This window comes from Hesperophylax consimilis, chromosome 5, assembly GCF_061612785.1.
Source record: "Hesperophylax consimilis isolate HC1 chromosome 5, BYU_Hcon_1.0, whole genome shotgun sequence".
Classification (NCBI taxonomy): Eukaryota; Metazoa; Arthropoda; class Insecta; order Trichoptera; family Limnephilidae; genus Hesperophylax; species Hesperophylax consimilis.
Genome location: NC_142840.1, coordinates 22,012,599 through 22,030,267, shown reverse-complemented (window position 1 = coordinate 22,030,267; position 17,669 = coordinate 22,012,599). Strand labels below are relative to the sequence as shown.

General features: G+C 34.5%; 2 protein-coding genes across 2 annotated transcripts; both read left to right on the top strand.

The window, feature by feature from the left end:
• The first annotated feature begins 6,478 nt into the window (after positions 1–6,478).
• Positions 6,479–10,559, top strand: LOC149423640 (uncharacterized). Its single transcript, XM_089632055.1, has 3 exons — positions 6,479–6,614; positions 7,304–7,457; positions 10,421–10,559. The coding sequence occupies exons 1-2, from the start codon at positions 6,577–6,579 to the stop codon at positions 7,449–7,451; spliced, it is 186 nt and encodes a 61-aa protein (XP_089488181.1). The 5' UTR covers positions 6,479–6,576; the 3' UTR covers positions 7,452–7,457; positions 10,421–10,559.
• Positions 10,560–10,636: 77 nt separating this feature from the next.
• Tim10 (translocase of inner membrane 10) lies at positions 10,637–16,078 on the top strand. The gene is made up of 2 exons (XM_089632054.1): positions 10,637–10,781; positions 14,385–16,078. Exons 1-2 carry the CDS (start codon positions 10,637–10,639, stop codon positions 14,510–14,512), a joined length of 273 nt encoding a protein of 90 aa, XP_089488180.1. The 3' UTR covers positions 14,513–16,078.
• The last annotated feature ends 1,591 nt before the right edge of the window (positions 16,079–17,669 follow it).

Sequence of the window (17,669 nt, the reverse complement as noted above, 5' to 3'; positions counted from 1 at the left end):
GAGGTCAGGTTTGTGTTGTTTGCTTTATCTGGTGTTTCTGATGGGGGAAAATTAATTTAAGGGATATTTACAGATTGGAATATTCCAAATAATAGAACTTTTGTGCTATTTTTTTTGCCTAGATCGTGATAGTGAAAAAGTTTGGCAGTAAAATGATTTACGAATTTTTTACAATATTTATGTATTTTTATATATGTATTTTTATAACGTCCCGATAAACCATTTTTTGGCAGATTGACTAACGGGTTCAAACAGTTATATATAATCTTTTACAAAAAAAAAATATATATATGTACATATATTATATTATATAATTATATTTTATTTTCATTTGTTCAATTCACGAAGAGCTATAATAGCCAAATTAAATAATCAAATTATTATTATAATTAAACACCTATTTGCACAGCCCTATAACACTAGGCACATGAAATACGATACGTCTGCCCGTCTATACTGCTGGAAGCAATTATAATACTGCTGTCTCGTTCGTACATATCCACAGCGGGCGCAAGCAAATGAGATGAGTTGACAATAATTAAGACCTGCTACATATTGTTCAGTTGGAAGGTAATATATAACAAGGTACAATCATCTCAACAACGTTCGCCTCAACGCTATTCAAATTCTTGTTCACCTTTGACACGCTCCCTTCAAATTACATGAACAAAGTCTACGTTTTGATTTTATGTCTACAATATATACGTATATCGAAAATAAACTATTACCCTTACGTTTTTTAACACTACTTTACAGAAGAGAGCGTCGCGAACGACCGCTTGTGGCGAACGATCTTCGCGTTATGATTGAATATGTAAAATGCAATCATTTATATGTGTTTAGAGTTTAAATGAATATAGAATATCACCAATTAAATCTTTAAATTAATTTAATTTATTTATCAATTAAGATAGTATAAATACTGTTTAATTATACGGTTTTTTTTTTTTTTCAAATTGCTGTTTTTTAATACATAAAATTGACTTCAAAGTAAGTGTATTTACATAGTTTTTCAAAATAATATCACACAGTTACTTAGCTATTATATAAAAATATAGAAGTTGGGTCCTATAGGTTGAGATATGTTCTATCAAAAAATATTTTTTATATATTTTTGTCATGTTGTATGTAGTAGCAGATGAAAGTAATCTTGAGGTCGATTGGCGATTTATTGAAAACTACTATTTTATAAACAGCTGTAAAGTAAGAAAAATATTTTTTTAGATTATTTATTTTTAACAGGTTGTATATAACATACATGTATCTAAAAACGTACACGATAAATATTTTTTTGAATATGCTGTTACGGACACAAGTGACTTCGAAAATACGAAAAAAACCGCAAAAATAGAAAAAGCCCTCTTGGACTGTTAACAACAACTCTCGTATCATATAACATGGAATTTTTTAACAAGGCTCTTATCAAGATTAGAGTAAATTGCTTGTGAATATCACTGATTTCATAGTTTTGGAGAGAGCAGCAGAATTACCAGCATTTGTTTAGCAACCACACAGGCAATCTAAACAAGAGAAATAATAAGAAAACAATAAAATCAATTAAAATACAGTCATTTAATATTGATCAATCTCCTTCTTGAACCGAAAAAAAATCAAGCAAGTGTCTCATTGTGCAAAGGAAGCAAACAAGCTATGTACACACGTAAATTCAAGCTCGACGGTTTGGCTCGATCGAACATCTTGACTTGGAACCATCCTCGTCGTGGCGTTGCATCGTTGCATTCTAGCAGCTCGACACAGGAAGCCATAGATATACCACCAAGAAGACCAGTCAAATTGTAAATTTCTGTTGACCATCGAGCGAACAAAAAAGCATTGAGGGAGAAGGTACAAACGTTGAGACATGTTCGAATGAGCGTAAAACCATCGAGCATGAATGAGCGTGGGTACATATCTTTACAACACCAATTTTATTTAATCCATTTTCCATGTTTGTATTATATTATATAATGTACATAGATAGTGCAAGTATGTTTTTTGTATGTTGAATACATATACCTAAATAATAATATTGTAGCCATAAATGTATATTTTTAAAATAATGTTAAACAAAATCACGAAATGGTATTCACTTAAATTTGTATTTTTATACTTGCTTGTGATCAAATATCAGTCATCTTAGGAATGTGTTCTGTTTATTAAAAATTGTACATAATGTTATTGTGAAATTATTTGGGAATGTATTTATTACTAGTTTGCAATATTTTTACAAGCGCAGGTATTATAATGTACTTAATAAGAAACAATGAAAATTATTGTTTTGTATAATAAAAGTATTATAATTATTTGATCTTTTATTTAATAATAGCTTTTTCCCGTGGCTTAGTATTAGGCCATTCGTGCCCGGAAATATTTACAAGCGACTCGAGTTTTGTGCGTGTAGCATACGCGCTGCTCATGAGTATCCGTCATATTATTTTGCTGGTGTTCGTATATAATTGGTCGACTTCTACTACTAGCTGGTAAGCACGCTATGGGAATTGCATTCACATCTACTACTCCTTTGACAGAAATGACGTCCAAACATGATTTGAATGTTAAATTGTTCTGGAGGTGGGATAATATCCATGTTGATATAACTGTAATTTATCGGAATACGTTAGAAAGGATTTAGCGAATAAGACGTGGATTGAGGTTCGAAAGAAAAGTCAATTTGACATCATTCTCATGTAGTTCCTTGGCGGTGATGAATTAAGTTAGCCACTCAGATGCAGGGTGTACTGTGTACAGTTGTTGTACAGGGCCCGCAGATACTTGACAAAAAAAACTTGACTGCAGAAACAGGCGGTCCGTTGATAGATTCCCCTATCTTAATAAACAAATTGCAATCTTCAGGGCAAAGGGGGAAAGCTGTCTTGTTCTTTAAGTATTTTAATGGAAGAAGCTCTGAGGAACTACCATCATTGATCATCCCTTCGGCATTGGTGCATAGTCAGGAATCAAACGAAATGTGCGCCCAACATTTGTACATGTTTGACATTTGTCATATGAGAACGGGTCGAATACACGGGCACCTAGAATCGTAACGTCACGCATTAAAAAAGTTAATATCATAAAATCATACTTCCTTTCATAAAAATATTCCGTATCGATCTTTTCATTCAATCATCTTCAGACTTAGCGACCTTAAAATTTCAGTCCAATCGGTGCGCTAGTCTATACTGTCTAGCTCTATAGCCAGTAGTCTATAGCTATAGTCTATAGCTATAGTACTATACTCTATAGCTCTATAGCCAGAGAAAATGGCTTTCAATGTTTAACCTAGTCCTGGGTGATCGTGAATGACCCTCTGATTGAAACCCGGTTGCGAGCTTCCAAAGAGCGAGTGGGTTATTTTACTGTCAGTTCCTGGGTCTCAGGACCCACTCTCGCGACCTATTCTTGTGACCTACTCTCACGACCCGGTTGCCGGGTGCCAGAGTGGCGAGGCGAGCCCACATAGATTGTCAGCACCCGGGTCTCGCGATTTACTCTCGTGACCTACTCTCGCCACCTGGTTGCCGGCTGCTGGGTGTGGCGTGGCAAGCGACTATAGAGTAGACGTTACATGAGTAAAATATAATTAAAATAACATCATTCTTACTTTAATATAAATATCTTACTACTTATGTGTTTAAGGAAATGTTTATGTTATTATTACAATTGAAATAATTTAACTAAAAAATAAATTAATAACTTAAGATTTTATTTTTAAACAGTTGAAATGTTTGCAGCTTTTTTTCATTGAGGTTCTTTTCGTGTAGTTGTATTTTTTTGTTGATTTTGCAATGAGTTTAGAAATTTAAAAGGTTGGTGAATATTGACACATTATCCATTTGGAATTCCCATACTTTAACTTTTTACTGCTACTTCTAAAAAGAAAGACCAACATTACCGGGTTACGAATAACCTAACAATATTTGAAAATAGCCAGTCGAGGAATTGAACGTACAACGCCTGGGTGGGACCCAAAAGCGATGCCAATCTAACCTAACCTAACATATCCTAACCTAAAATTTCATAACCTAACCTAACCTACAATAATCTAACCTTTTTAAAAATATTTCTTTATGGTTATTATTCGGGATCGTTGGCTACGGCTAATACGAAATATTTTAAAATAAAACCTTTTGATTTACCAATTAGCATAAAAGAAACTGTCTGCATTTGGGACATTTTTAATTTTAGCATTTTAATTTGTAATTACGTAAAATGAAAATTCGCTTTCGTTGTATGGGATGACGGCCAAAATAATTTCTGTTGATATTTTCTTGTATTAGTATTCCTGACATAACCTGATACGTGATTGGTTTATTTATGCCTGATACCATGAGTGGTTTGAAGTTTGAATTTTTACCATTTTCTCTATGCAAATTAAGTAGGTACTATTTTGGCCTCAAAAATAAAATAAAGGTATTTAATCATGTTTTATGAATTCGGGATCGCTGGCCACGGCTAATACGAAACGTATTTTAAAAAAAAACCTTTTGATTCACCTTAATTACAATAAAAGGAAACTGACTGCATTTGAGAAATTTTTAATTTTAGCATTTTAATTTTTAACTACGTAAAATGAAAATTCCCTTTCGTTGATCGAGCCAGGGACATGCTCAAACACAGAATGACAACCATAAATAAACCCATAAATAAAATAAACCACTCTATGACAACCCTGGGGAACATTTTCATAGAGACTGGGCTGGACTGGGGCTATGCCAGGCTCATAAATAAACTATTCTCGCTGGGCTGTCAGAGGAAAAAAGTGGCATGACATATATTACTTTTAACCTAAAAAAATATAGAATAGAACAAAAGTTGAAGTTGATTTAACATAGGGTTTCTAGTTTCTATTTATATCGGGCGTTCTATGTAATGGTATTCAGACGTTTCGATTTTAGTTGATCAACTCGACCTTGAAAGCATATTGACAAGTGTAACCTTTGATCAACAAAGTTGTTGAAGTTTTTAGTTAGAAAAAAGTTAAAACTGAAACTTTGAACCTGGTATTATATGGCGTAACACGGGCGTACCTCGGCCCCATAAATAAACCACTCTCTCGGCCCATAAATAAACCACTCTCCATCGGCCTCACTGAGGTGGGAAGCTCGCGTATGCCGATTCAGACGGTGCGATTTTATTTGAAATACAAAATTTTTATAAGATTCAATTCAGACGTTTCATTAGGATGGCGTGAACTGAAATTATTCGTGCGTGTGTCTTAATAATTTATGACATTTTGCGGATCGAACTTGAGAACATGTCATTGAAAAAGCACAAAAACGTCATATTTGGGGTAGAAAATCGATTCTAACAGTTGTATAAGGTGAATCTAATACTCTTTTTTTTAAAATAAGAAGATGCTGAAGGGTATCGAAATCATTTACGAAATTCGGAACAACAATTCGGTAAAGAAATGGATGCACAAAATAGGTTATTTGTTTGGGTTATTTAAAGAATTTAAGCATACTTCCTTGGTACTTCCTAATCTTTAAAATTAACTCAGAAAGCGATTGAGAAAAAAAATGAATCTTTTCCATCTCAGTAGGTAATTAAGTTGAAACCTGGCTATTTTTTAAAATTTTCCATTCTTAGCTTGTAGCGGAATTCAACAACTTTACCTTCATCAAAAACTAAATTAGAAATAACATTGAGATATCTGACACTGAGAGTTTCATTTTCAACTCTCCACTCTTTTTTGATTTCAATAAATTTTAATTTTTGTGTGTGAAACCGCACAAGAGCCCCAATTGATCCCAACCGCCTGGAGCCAGTGAGACTGTGGCATCCCCAATTGGGGTATGTTGTGAGGCTGAAGTTAGTGAGGAGAGGAAGAAGTTGGGGAAGAGGAAGATAGAGAACTGGCTGACTTTTCAGACCGGTCACGAAATACGGCCAAAGCCATTTCAAGCAACGTTTCAATTCTGAATGGTGGTCTTACACCAGGGCGATACTTAAAGTATTTTCCACTGTGGAAATACTAATACTAATCCTGAATCTTTCTTGTACGTGGTTCTGATTGTTTTAATTTAATTTTGTATGTCCCATTTCTAAAAAAATATTATACTATTCGCACTTTGGTAGAAATCAATAAACCTGAAAATTATGTCATTCGACCACTACAGACATTTTTTCATGCCTAGACATACTTAAATAAACCACACGATGATCTTAAATATAAACGACTTCTCTCGCTAAAGGACGCAAGGAAATAAAAAGCGAGTTGAAATATGTGTTCACAAGTGTTGATTCGAATTTCAACTTAAGTCGCTCAACTAAAAACTTGATCAACTCTGTTGAAAGGGCGTTCACATTTGTCGATTAGCTTTCAAATGTCATTCAACGGAGAGTTGATCAACTAAAATCGCCACGTCTGAAATGGCAGTAAGGTAAATACTGAAACCTCTGGACATATTGTCTATGGTAGGCAAAAAAATAAACAGGTTAGGAAACATTTGACAGCAAATAATAAAGTTTAACCTAACCTAAAATAATAGGAAGTTCAACATTCATTATTTCTGCGAGCGAAGTGGGAGCTTTTGAAGTGTATGTTTGAATGATATAATTATTAAACTATCCAGTATGCCTCTGGCAAATTTTCAAAAAATTTGGATCTCTTGGTAAGCAAACTAAGCATTTTACGTTAAACTAAATATATTACATCATTGGTGTGTTTTTTACATTGTATTTACGGTGATGTAACACGAAGAGGTTATTATATTGTGGATACCGCACAAAGCACAAGAGTTCCAATTGCATCCCACTGCCCGGAGCCGGTGAGACTATGGCGTCCCCGATTGGGGTGTGTTGTGAGACAGAAGGGAAGAAGATAAGCAGGAGGAAGGTTGGGAAGTACCCGGCTATCTGGTCTTCAAACACGGCTATTGTCATTTCTCGAGCAATATATCGATTCTGAATGGTGGTTTTTCATCAGGGCGTTATTTCTTTGGTTATGGTAGATTTGGAATTTTGTGTTTGTTAAGGGTCACATGCGCGTTGAGATTGAGATTGAGATAGCAATCTCCCATGTTTCACTTTATTCCTCTGGCAGTAACCCAATCCCATTAGTAAAGTTCACCAAGCTTATCATTGTGTGTTTGTCCATGTCTCCTGGTTCCACAACATGGTATTCAACTCCCCGGATATCTGAGCCTTCTTTCCATTGAGGCGAAGTATTGGCATGTTAGATGAATGGATATTTCTTCATCCTCTTTGTATTTTCAATGTGGCTCAAGCAGTTGGGATTCTTGTTCGGTGTTCACCTAAAAATATATGTATACTGAGTGAAATTGGTGTTTTTTCTGACCAGGACAGCCATAACTGTGTTGGGAATATCAGGATTTGTTTACACTAAGAACCTCGTGGTGTCCAATCGCGCCCAGGCGATGAAAGTGAGGGAACGCATGAGAGATAGCAACTACGGGGAATACGAGAAAAGCTACAGGAAGTTCGATTGAATGAAGGTAAAGAATTGTCTCAACTAACTAATCATCACTCCATTTCTCCCAAGGGGTGGGCAGAGGATAGACTGCCACACAACTCTCTCTTGGCACACACTCCTTGCTTCATTGATTCATCATCTGATATATAATCCTCCGCTATTCTGACTCTTGACATGACTAAAGTACACAGAACCCTTTAAATAATCTGCTGCTCAATTATCTGACAACTGCTATAATCCGCCATTATTTTTATTAGTTGAAAGCACATAATTTGCGTATATTCATATGTCAATTTCTGGTAGCTTTGTACACCGACACATCGGGTTATCTTACTCTTACAATCTCAGTTACTATATCGCCGTCTAGCTTGCTAGAGCTGACCATTTTACCAGTTAACAGGATTCATTATTGTTGTTTTAGGACATTTCAGTTAGTTGTGTTTTCTAGCATCTTGCACGCGTTAAAATGACACCTTAATTTTAAACTGAAAATGGTAATTTTACTAAAGCTTTTTGATAGCATTTTTGTTTTTTTTTTTACAGAAATCTGTTTTGATTTATAGCATATTTGTATGTATGCATTACAATCCGCCGCTTTCACTAATTGAACACATAACCGGTTTTTGGAGTGGCGGATTGGTTACAGAGAACTGTATTTGATCCACTTGATCATCACGTCTTTCCTGGGAGTCAGAGACTTCTTCTACAATTCACTTTCATTTTATATTGTTCGTCCACTTCACAACGTGTCCAATCCATCTAAGCATCCCTTTCTTAATCTTGTTCATTACGCTGACTTCAGTCTTGCATTATATGCGGGTCTCTACATTTATAACACATGGTTATCGACAAATACTTCTCATGGAAATCATTTCTACTTTCATTCTTTCCTGCCGGTTTCATGTCTTACTGCCATGCATCAGGGTCGGTATCAGCACCAGTGGCGGCCGGTGGTCAAAATATGTGGGGGTTCACCGGATTACAACATTAAGTCATAAAATAAATTAAATAAAGGTACATACCTATTTATAAAGAAGTTCTATTCTCTGCTCCTTTTGTTTAGCGAAGACCTCTATCAATGCTAAACACTGATAGTGAGTTCAGTCTGTCCTCCTGGCTCAACGTGTTTAAAAAAGATTTTATTCATGTTTAACGTTAAGAAACATCTTAACCTTTCAACTGAGGTCCTTCCAAAGGTCATGAATGGTGCACAAAAGTTTTAGTAATTTCACAGTCTCGGGAAAGTCTTCCAATAAACAAGTACTATAAAAAAGTTGTAAAATTGATAAAGCGCCGTTAGCTTTTGAAAAATCGTTGCGGGCGTAAATTGTACAGAGTTCACCTTTTACTGAACTTTATTTAGGAAATCATACGTTTTAAGCGTCACATTGAAATCGTGTTCTGGGAAATTTGACCTGTATCGATTTTTATTAAATAGCTCATTATGGTGTTTAACTTAGGCACGGTAGCCTGAATCCAATTGCATTCTTATGTCAACTTTTCCTAAAACCTTTAAGCTCAAAACTTTTTGTAAATGTAAATGACAAGAATTATGTTTTTTGATTTTTTCAGAAAGGTGAGTTACATCAGTAACACCGCTGATTGTCCAAACTGAATCAATATCGTAAATTAAACACGGAAAACAAAATAAACTATTCAATTGATCACATGCACAGAGCTACGAAGCTTTGTTATACATTGTTTTGTTAAATGATCGAGTAAACTTCTTCGATCCAGATTTGCACTCTTGTTTTATTATCAGTTCAGGTTTTAGGTGGACCGGCATTTTTTATTATCACTTTGTTTTCAAAACTCGACCTATTGTTCTTAATGTATTCCACATTCAAACTCATTCTTAATTTATACGTTGAACAAACACAAAAGTAATCATAAATTAGTACAACCTGCAATTGATATGCCTTATTAATAAATTGATATACAAGATCGATATAACCTGCAATTAAACTTCAAAACTTTCGCAGAGTAAGAAAAGTTTTAAATTCAACAGACAATGCCCGGCAACTGCGAGTACTGACTAAACTGATAATAAGTAATCTGACCATCACTCATCTTTTAATGACATGTTTTATCCCGTATGCTTGTATCGAAGAAGCGGAACATTCGCTGAAAAATAGCAGATGGTAAATTGAAACCACGATATCGACAATAATATCAAACATACGCGTTTTAGTTTAACCTTCTACTGAATAAACCGTTCCTTCTGATGTGGTGGTAAAACCCCGAACGCCGTCCTTGATAAGGTATTATTTGCAAAGAATAGTATGAACTGGTATGTACCCACGCTTTCGACTGTTCCACAGAATATGCGACAAAGCAGTTAAATTTTGGATCGCAATCGAAAACGAACTGCTACGAACATAGGCACAAGTCAAAGTCGGTCTGCAAGTTAAGCGCGCTTAATAAGTAGGTACCTTTTGTATGAGATATTATAACCGAACCGAGTTTCGTATTGTGATTAGCCATGTCGGAAATCTTGTTGGTTGTTCGGCGCTCGGGAGCACATATTAGCTGGCCGCCACTGATCAGCACCCCATTATGGACTGATAGCCCCGCCTCTTTGAACAACCCTTTATTAGCGACTACCGCATTCAGTTCTCAATTAATATAGTTTCCTTTTAATCGCTCATCTTCTGATGTCCTTTGATCAGCCTTCTGATTCCGCCTCTCTGGTCTCCAAATGGGGTACATTGTGAAGCTGAAGTGAGTGGGGAGGGGAAAAAGATTGGCAAGAGACTTGACTATTTAGACCTGATCACCATATTTCCATATGCAGCTCGGAATAAAAATATTATGTATGTAATGTAATTAATTTATGCTAAAGCCCGATGCGCATAAAAAATTAAAATTTCAAGCAATTTTTTGATTCTGAATGGTAATTTTTATGGCGATACTAGAGTGTCGTCCTCTTTACAAAAATATTACGAAAATTCCTATACAAACCTCATTGTTATATTTTCATTTCAGATTTCAGCGGCCATCAACAAACTAAAAATAAAGGTGCAACAAGTGAAAGAAAACAATTGAAAAAAGTACTGCCAACATAAAAAATTAATAATAGTAATTTTTCATCGGTATTCTTATTTCGATTAAGATTGTGTGACCATTTAAAAAAATCATATTTTTTTAGAGTATATTGAAGACATTTTATTTGAAACAATCGATTGTAAGAAATACGACAATATGGCTGTTTCACCATTGCTGGATCCTTCAAAGTTGCAGTTGGTTCAAGAACTGGAGATTGAGATGATGTCTGATATGTACAACCGATTGACAACGGCGTGTCATAAGAAATGTATTCCTCCCAAATACGCAGAGGTGGAATTAGGTAATTATGATATTTTCAGTTTTTTATAGTTTGTAGCTAGTCATTGATTTAATACCAAACATCAGTGAAATTACAATACATCTAGACCTGTTACTGTCTCACAAAATTAAGACAAATTGTGGCAAGTAAGAAACACTCCAAAACAATATGTTTCCAACAAATTGTTAATTCAAAAGTTGTTTGTGTACGACAGAGATAGACATTCAAAGAATATGTGTGTATAAACGAAGTAGATATAAGATCGGGCAGCGTTTACATACTTTTTGCATTCTACATCACGGGTGCAATGAGATGACAAGGTACGCTTACAGAAAGATGAATAAAGAACTCTGTGTGAGATGACCTACTGCCATTAGGTTGCCTTTCTCAAACTTAGTGTTGCTAAGTTCACTATCTCACTTTTTCTAATGCGCTGAAAATCTTTAGGAAGAAATCGAAATATAACATTTTATAATCTATATAAATAAAAATGTTCGTTTGTTTAAAATCTTAAATGTGGGTTTTATAATATAGAAATAAAAATGTTCGTTTGTTCAAAATCTTAAATCTCATAAAGTTCTTCACCGATTGCTTTTAATTTTTTGAACGTTACATTCGAATACGCATGTGTTTTTATATACATGTCACCTGTGACACGTTGAAACATGCTTTCTTTGAAAAACAGCGTAATCTGTTGGTAAACATGCTTTTTTGAAGAAAAAAAAAACAGCGCCATCTATTGGATTGTTTTTCTATTTGCACAGACAGACCGCGCTCAGTACGCACTCTCCACGCGTTGCTGAGCCACAGCAACGCGTGGCGGGGTACAGCTAGTAATAAATAATTTCAATGTATTTACGAATGAAATGTTATTCTTATCGTTTTTTCTAATATTTGCTGTGTAATGCAAACACCTACTCATCACTCACACGGGCATTTCGGCACTTTTTATGCAATTTAGTCGAGATAGCACACAGCCTTACGTGACTTGTGTGAGTTTAGTACTAAAACCACTAAATCAAATATACAACAATTAGCATGTCTTTCACTTGCCACTTTTGAGATCTCTACAACATGTCTATAATTTGTAATGTCATTGCCAAACTTGATTTACAGCAGTGAGGCATGGTTAGTAGATATGAAATCCCTGAAGAGTATGTGTAGTAAATCATGTTTGATCGATTATAACAATGAAAAATTTAGAGATTCTGAAAGAATACAAGGCTGATGTAAGCAGTGGCGGTTCTTCCCTTAGGTCAATTGGTGTTTGACCCCCCAAAATTATAAGACAACAATAATAAATATAATAATCAATTATGTGCATCAAAACATTTAAAATGTAACGCGAAACAGCGGCGGCGGCGAGTGACTAGCAGTGACATCTGTTGTCTCTAATAGAAGCTTTCATTCACAAGTCCACACGATTCGCTGGGTCAATTTAAAGAATGTCCAATTTGGCATCTTCTGTCCCTACGCGCGCCATAGAATAAACGAGATGGCACTATATTTTTCGTCGAAGTAAAAATTAGCTTCCGAAGAAAGTTTAGGGACGCTTAGGTCATGACCGTGGGGGAGACAACACGGTGAATATTATATGTTTTACAGAGATGGTGACATAAACAAATGTCGTTTTTTCATTTTACACGCTTGTAGTGTGTGGAACAATGGTTGTTTTTCAATTGCATAGTTCGGGAAAGGATTAGAATAATTATTTATGTTGTTATCGATTTAGAATGAAACAAAACAAAAAACGTAAAAAATCATTGTCAAATAGAATCAAACACTGATTTTATTTATTTTAATGTTGTGGACAACTACATTAAAACTTAATATCTTAAAAATAATTTGCCGTAAGTACATGGATTGTGTATTTATTTCCAATTTATTATATTAACATAATATTTATTTAGAGTCCGCGACTCTAAAACTCTATAACAAATTGATATAGTTAATAATATATGGGCATTTTTCACAATATCAAATAAAGATTAGTCACACATTTTTTTCAAATGACCTACCACGACTGAATCCCTAGAGCCGCCTCTGGATGTAAGTGTTGTAAGTAAAATTAAGAAAGGGAGGCTTAGATGATTTTGTCATTTAAGGCAGATAAATGAATAAAGGATTGTAAGGAGACGAAATTGTGATGCTTATATATGTGTACGCATGGAAATTATTCGAGGTTCGTGCTACATATTATGGACTTAATTGAGGCAACAGATAGATTTCACCTAGATACCAGACGTTATGCAAATCTTGCAATTCTTAGTTTTAATGTAATGCGTAACTCTAATGATAGTCATTCCTCTTGGAATGCTTTGGCTTATACGCGCCTTAAAACTCCAGCTGTATATCACCGCAACTTGTTCAAGATACCACACGGCAGAACAGATGTTCTATCACAGCATAGCATAACATGAGGAATTGTGCTATTGAATGATATTTCTAAAACAGTGGATTTATTTGATTACTATTTTTATAGTTAATAAAAATGAATTTAATGAGTAAAGCCTCAAATTGTAATATTTAATCATTGAAGACAATATTAACGACTCTCAAATGAAAAATATTCAGTTGCATCTAGGAAAATGAAGATAATGTTGAGTACGATTAGACGATATGGTCGAATTAGCTCAGTGGGTAGAGCACTACCCCAGCAAGTAAAAGATCCTGCATTAATTTCCTAAATGTGACTGAATATTTTCTTTGTTTCATATTTTTCTTTAAAGAGTCGTTAATATTGTCTTCAATGATTAAATATTTAATTACTCTTCAAACAACCTTATAACTTTTTAAATACCTATCTTCCCAAATGTTAAGAATGTTAAAATAAGAAATCTTGTACCGTAAATTATGGAGGATTAATGTGTCGTACAGTAAATAAAATTAAATACAGGGTTTTCCAATAAGAGGTGTTATTTTGATATTCAAAGAAAAATGCCATTTTTTAATATAAATGATCGAATGTTTATTTCATTATAAAGAGGAAGGTATGTCGTTAATAGTGAAAAATAACATCAGTCAAATGACCACCACGACCACGCCTACAGGACCATATCCTTTTCATGAAATTTTCCATAACCAAATCGCAAAGTGGCTGCCTTATGTCCTCGATAGCCTCACGAATTCCATCTTTGAGGTCTTGAATCGACGCTGGGTTGTTGGCGCAGACCTTCTCTTTCACGTGGCCCCAAAGGAAGAAGTCGCAAGGTGTTAAATCACAAGATCTCGGTGGCCAATTGTGATAACCTCTTCGAGAGATAACACGGTCCGGAAACTTTTCCCGTAAAAGATCAATGGTTTCGTTGCTTGTGTGGCACGTAGCGCCGTCTTGTTGAAAGTAAAAGTTGTCTAGATCAATACCATCCAATTCCGGCCATACAAAATCATTAATCATCTCTCGATAGCTCTTTGAATATCAAAATAACACCTCTTGTTGGAAAACCCTGTATTTATTATTAATATTGAAATGTCTGAGGACTGCTTACGTGTTAGTGGAGAGATTAAGGCATTATACCCAAAAATCCAAGACTCTCTATCTCTATGTGTGTTGGGACTTATTTTTTTATTTACAAATTGAGCTTTATAATATTATATTATTTCAACAATCGTTTCTCATTCCAGGTAAAGGGGAATCTGTCTGTTTGGATCGCTGTGTAGCAAAATATCTGGACATCCACGAGCGTATCGGGAAGAAGCTATCTGCCATGTCAATGCAGGATGCGGCTGACGCGGGTTTAAAACCCACCTAGAACCCACGCACTCGCAATGTTGTTCATGTTAGACTTCAATTACTATAAAGATGCAAAGTCATTTTTCAACCATTTTAACATAATTTTATGTCGACCGCTATTCAGAATCGAAATGTTGCTTGAAATCACTTGTGTTTAATAGACAGGTACTTCCCAACATTCCGCTTCCCCATCTCCTTCCCCCTCCCGCTCCCTTCTCCCTTATGGCATTAGCCGTGTTTAATGAGCCTATCTAAATAGCCGGGTAGTTCACAAACTTTTTTTACATCTCTTTCCTCTTATCAATTCCTTCAATCTCACAGCGTAACCCAAATTTGGGATAGCATAGTCTTGTAGAAGTCAGACTATTGTCTTGGCTCTTTACTATGCTGAAGAATTGTGCTGACGAGGCGTAAAGAAATGATAACACGTCGATTACGTTGAGTAATTGACAGAATAATATCTACTAAATTTACAACTTATATACTACAAATACATTATCGCACTACCCCCTGAAAAGGTTGGGAAATTCCTGCATCCAGGTGATAGGCAGTAAGTGGCAGGTCTTCAACCTAGTGAATTCTATAAATCAGACTCTTGTATGGTGATACAAAAAAACTAGTGGGACTATAGCGCGATCCCAGATTGTGGAATGTTGAGAGGTTGAAGAAAGTGGGTAGAGGAAGGAGGAAGGCCAGGAAGTACCTGATTTTTCAAATATTATTCCTAAACATGGCTAAATCCATTTCAAGCGAGCTTCAGTTACTAAATGGCAGTTTTTTTAAAGCGATACTGAGATTATCTTCCATTTTGGGAGCATAATGTTGACCCGTATTCTTTCAAATAGCTTCCAAATTTATTTCTTATTTTAACCATTATTATTAATTTACGGTTGAAAATTGACACATTTATAAATATTAAAATAATGTACCTACCCTTTTTACCAAGTTCTTTGGTCAACATTTTGCCAATACTGTAATTATTAATGACATCTGAATATTATGTAATAAACTAAGGACGGGTTGTTTCGGAGAATTTGAACAATTCATCAAATTTCAAAGTTCATTTTCAAGTTCTGTGAATGATTTTTTCAAGTTCTGTTTTTATTTCAGTTTTGTCAAGCAACTAGCCTACAATGATATAATAATAGAACTTAAATAGGAATTTCACAGAACCCGAAAATGAACGTTGAAATTTGATGAATTGTTCAAATTCTCCGAAACAACCCGTCCTAAGTAACTTTGATATACTTTGAGATTTGGGTTGCAAGAATGTCAGTATATAACTGATGGTTCCATGATATTTAGTCAAAATGACAACTAAACACACCTTTTAAAAGTGATATAAAGTCATTAAAAGTGATGAAACAAAAACTAGGTCAAATAGTTACCTATGTAACCTATTTGTTTCATCACTTTTCATGACTTTATATCACGTTTTGTAGATGTGTTGAACTGTCATTTTGATGAGATACCCCGTCACCATAACTGATAAATCTGATAAATAGATTACCATACAAAAAGGGATTTTCGTTTTGATAATTCTACTAAGTTTTGGCGACTTTTAAGTTTTTAGATATTATTTATCTCTACAAGAAACTTAATCACTTTTATTTGATTTTTCATTTGCTCACGATCGCATTGTGCCTGCCGCACTTAACCTAACCTAACCCAATCTATAAGAAAGAGCATATGTTGGGATCGAACACATAATGGGGCTATAAAAAAGAAGAACACTGTTAGGTTAGGTTAAGATGGAAGGAAAGGAATTGAATAAAATGAAACTAATTACAATGTCAACAACTATGTCATAGTTTTTATTTTGATTTAAAATCTAATAAGTATTTTTTTAAAATACTTGCGTGTAATTATCTCACTTTCAAAGTCTATAAAATAACAATTTCAACTATTCTTTCGGAAATAACCACTAATTTCCGAATACCATGCGTAACTAATGTTCCACACACTATGGTGCTTTTTTAAAGTTACATCCTTTTACTTTCAAACCATCTTCGTGTTGCCATGTAAACAATTGCAGCCTGCTTATTTTCTTGTACATTCATTTTTGTCAGAATGTAACTACAATTATTTAAGCCCTTTACTATTAAAATCTGCTTTTATTGAACTGTTTAATTTCAATAAGTTTTAATGTTTTGTGTGATGAAAATTTCTATGGACAGCGTTTTGTATATTTTACATCAATCAAATACATATAATTTACTATAATTAATTTAGTTTTGCATTTATTGTAGAGTTAGTTGTTGTTGATTTATGAATGGAAGATATTTCAATATTGTTAATTATTATTGAAAGATAATAAAAGATGTTCTGTTAATTTTTCTTTTTATTATACTGTATACCCAACCCTTTTTTTACCTCTGAAGCCGGCTGAAATAAGCCGAATAAGTGATTATGGTGAAATTAATCGACACATTTTTACATATCGAAATTCTTTCTAGCACAGGTATTAAATTTGATTGGATTTTATAGGTCTTCGGTAGAGGTACATTGTTCTATTTATTTTATGAACTAGAGCCTGATTCGAAGTTCAGCCAAATGGACTCATTTCCTCGGACTCGTTCCTTTCATTCCACCAAAAAGTGTAACGAAACGAAAGTGAAACGAACTATTGTGTGGGCTCCACCGGACTCGCCGAACCTGGTGTAACGCCACTGAGTTCGGAAACGATAGGAGTTACAACGAAGGTAACGAACTGATTAGATTTAGTTGTAATGATTGTAAATCGTAGAACACTCAAACAGTGATTTAATCTTTACTAAAAATAAATGTCCGTTATAACGACAGTCCCGAAGAACAATGACTGATGTGCGAATTTGTAGTTTCGCAGTAGAGCTTTTTAATGTTTCGTTTTGGCTTTTTTACTGTTTTTGAGATCAAGAAACATAATGTTGTTATAAATTTTGTTTTAACTCCTATTTATTTAATTGGAGAAATATACTATCAAAAACGGTAAAAATGCAAAAAACAAACATTAAACAGCTCTACCGCAAAACTACAAATTTAAAAAGTACTCCGACATTCTGACAGAATAGGCCTGAAGAGTTAAGTTATACCAATATAAAAATAAATAATTAAGTAGCCAAAAGGCCAAAAATAAAGTGTGTGAAATCAATTGTGACAATACTGTATTCGGGCCTTCCCATAAATTTACAATGTGG

Bases quoted from the DNA above. Each gene is read 5' to 3' on its own strand.
- Tim10 (XM_089632054.1), top strand. From the start codon at position 10,637: ATGGCTGTTTCACCATTGCTGGATCCTTCAAAGTTGCAGTTGGTTCAA. The intron at 10,782-14,384 runs GTAATTATGATA...TTCTCATTCCAG, and splicing joins ATACGCAGAGGTGGAATTAG to GTAAAGGGGAATCTGTCTGT.
- LOC149423640 (XM_089632055.1), top strand. From the start codon at position 6,577: ATGCCTCTGGCAAATTTTCAAAAAATTTGGATCTCTTG. The intron at 6,615-7,303 runs GTAAGCAAACTA...TTTTCTGACCAG, and splicing joins CAAAAAATTTGGATCTCTTG to GACAGCCATAACTGTGTTGG.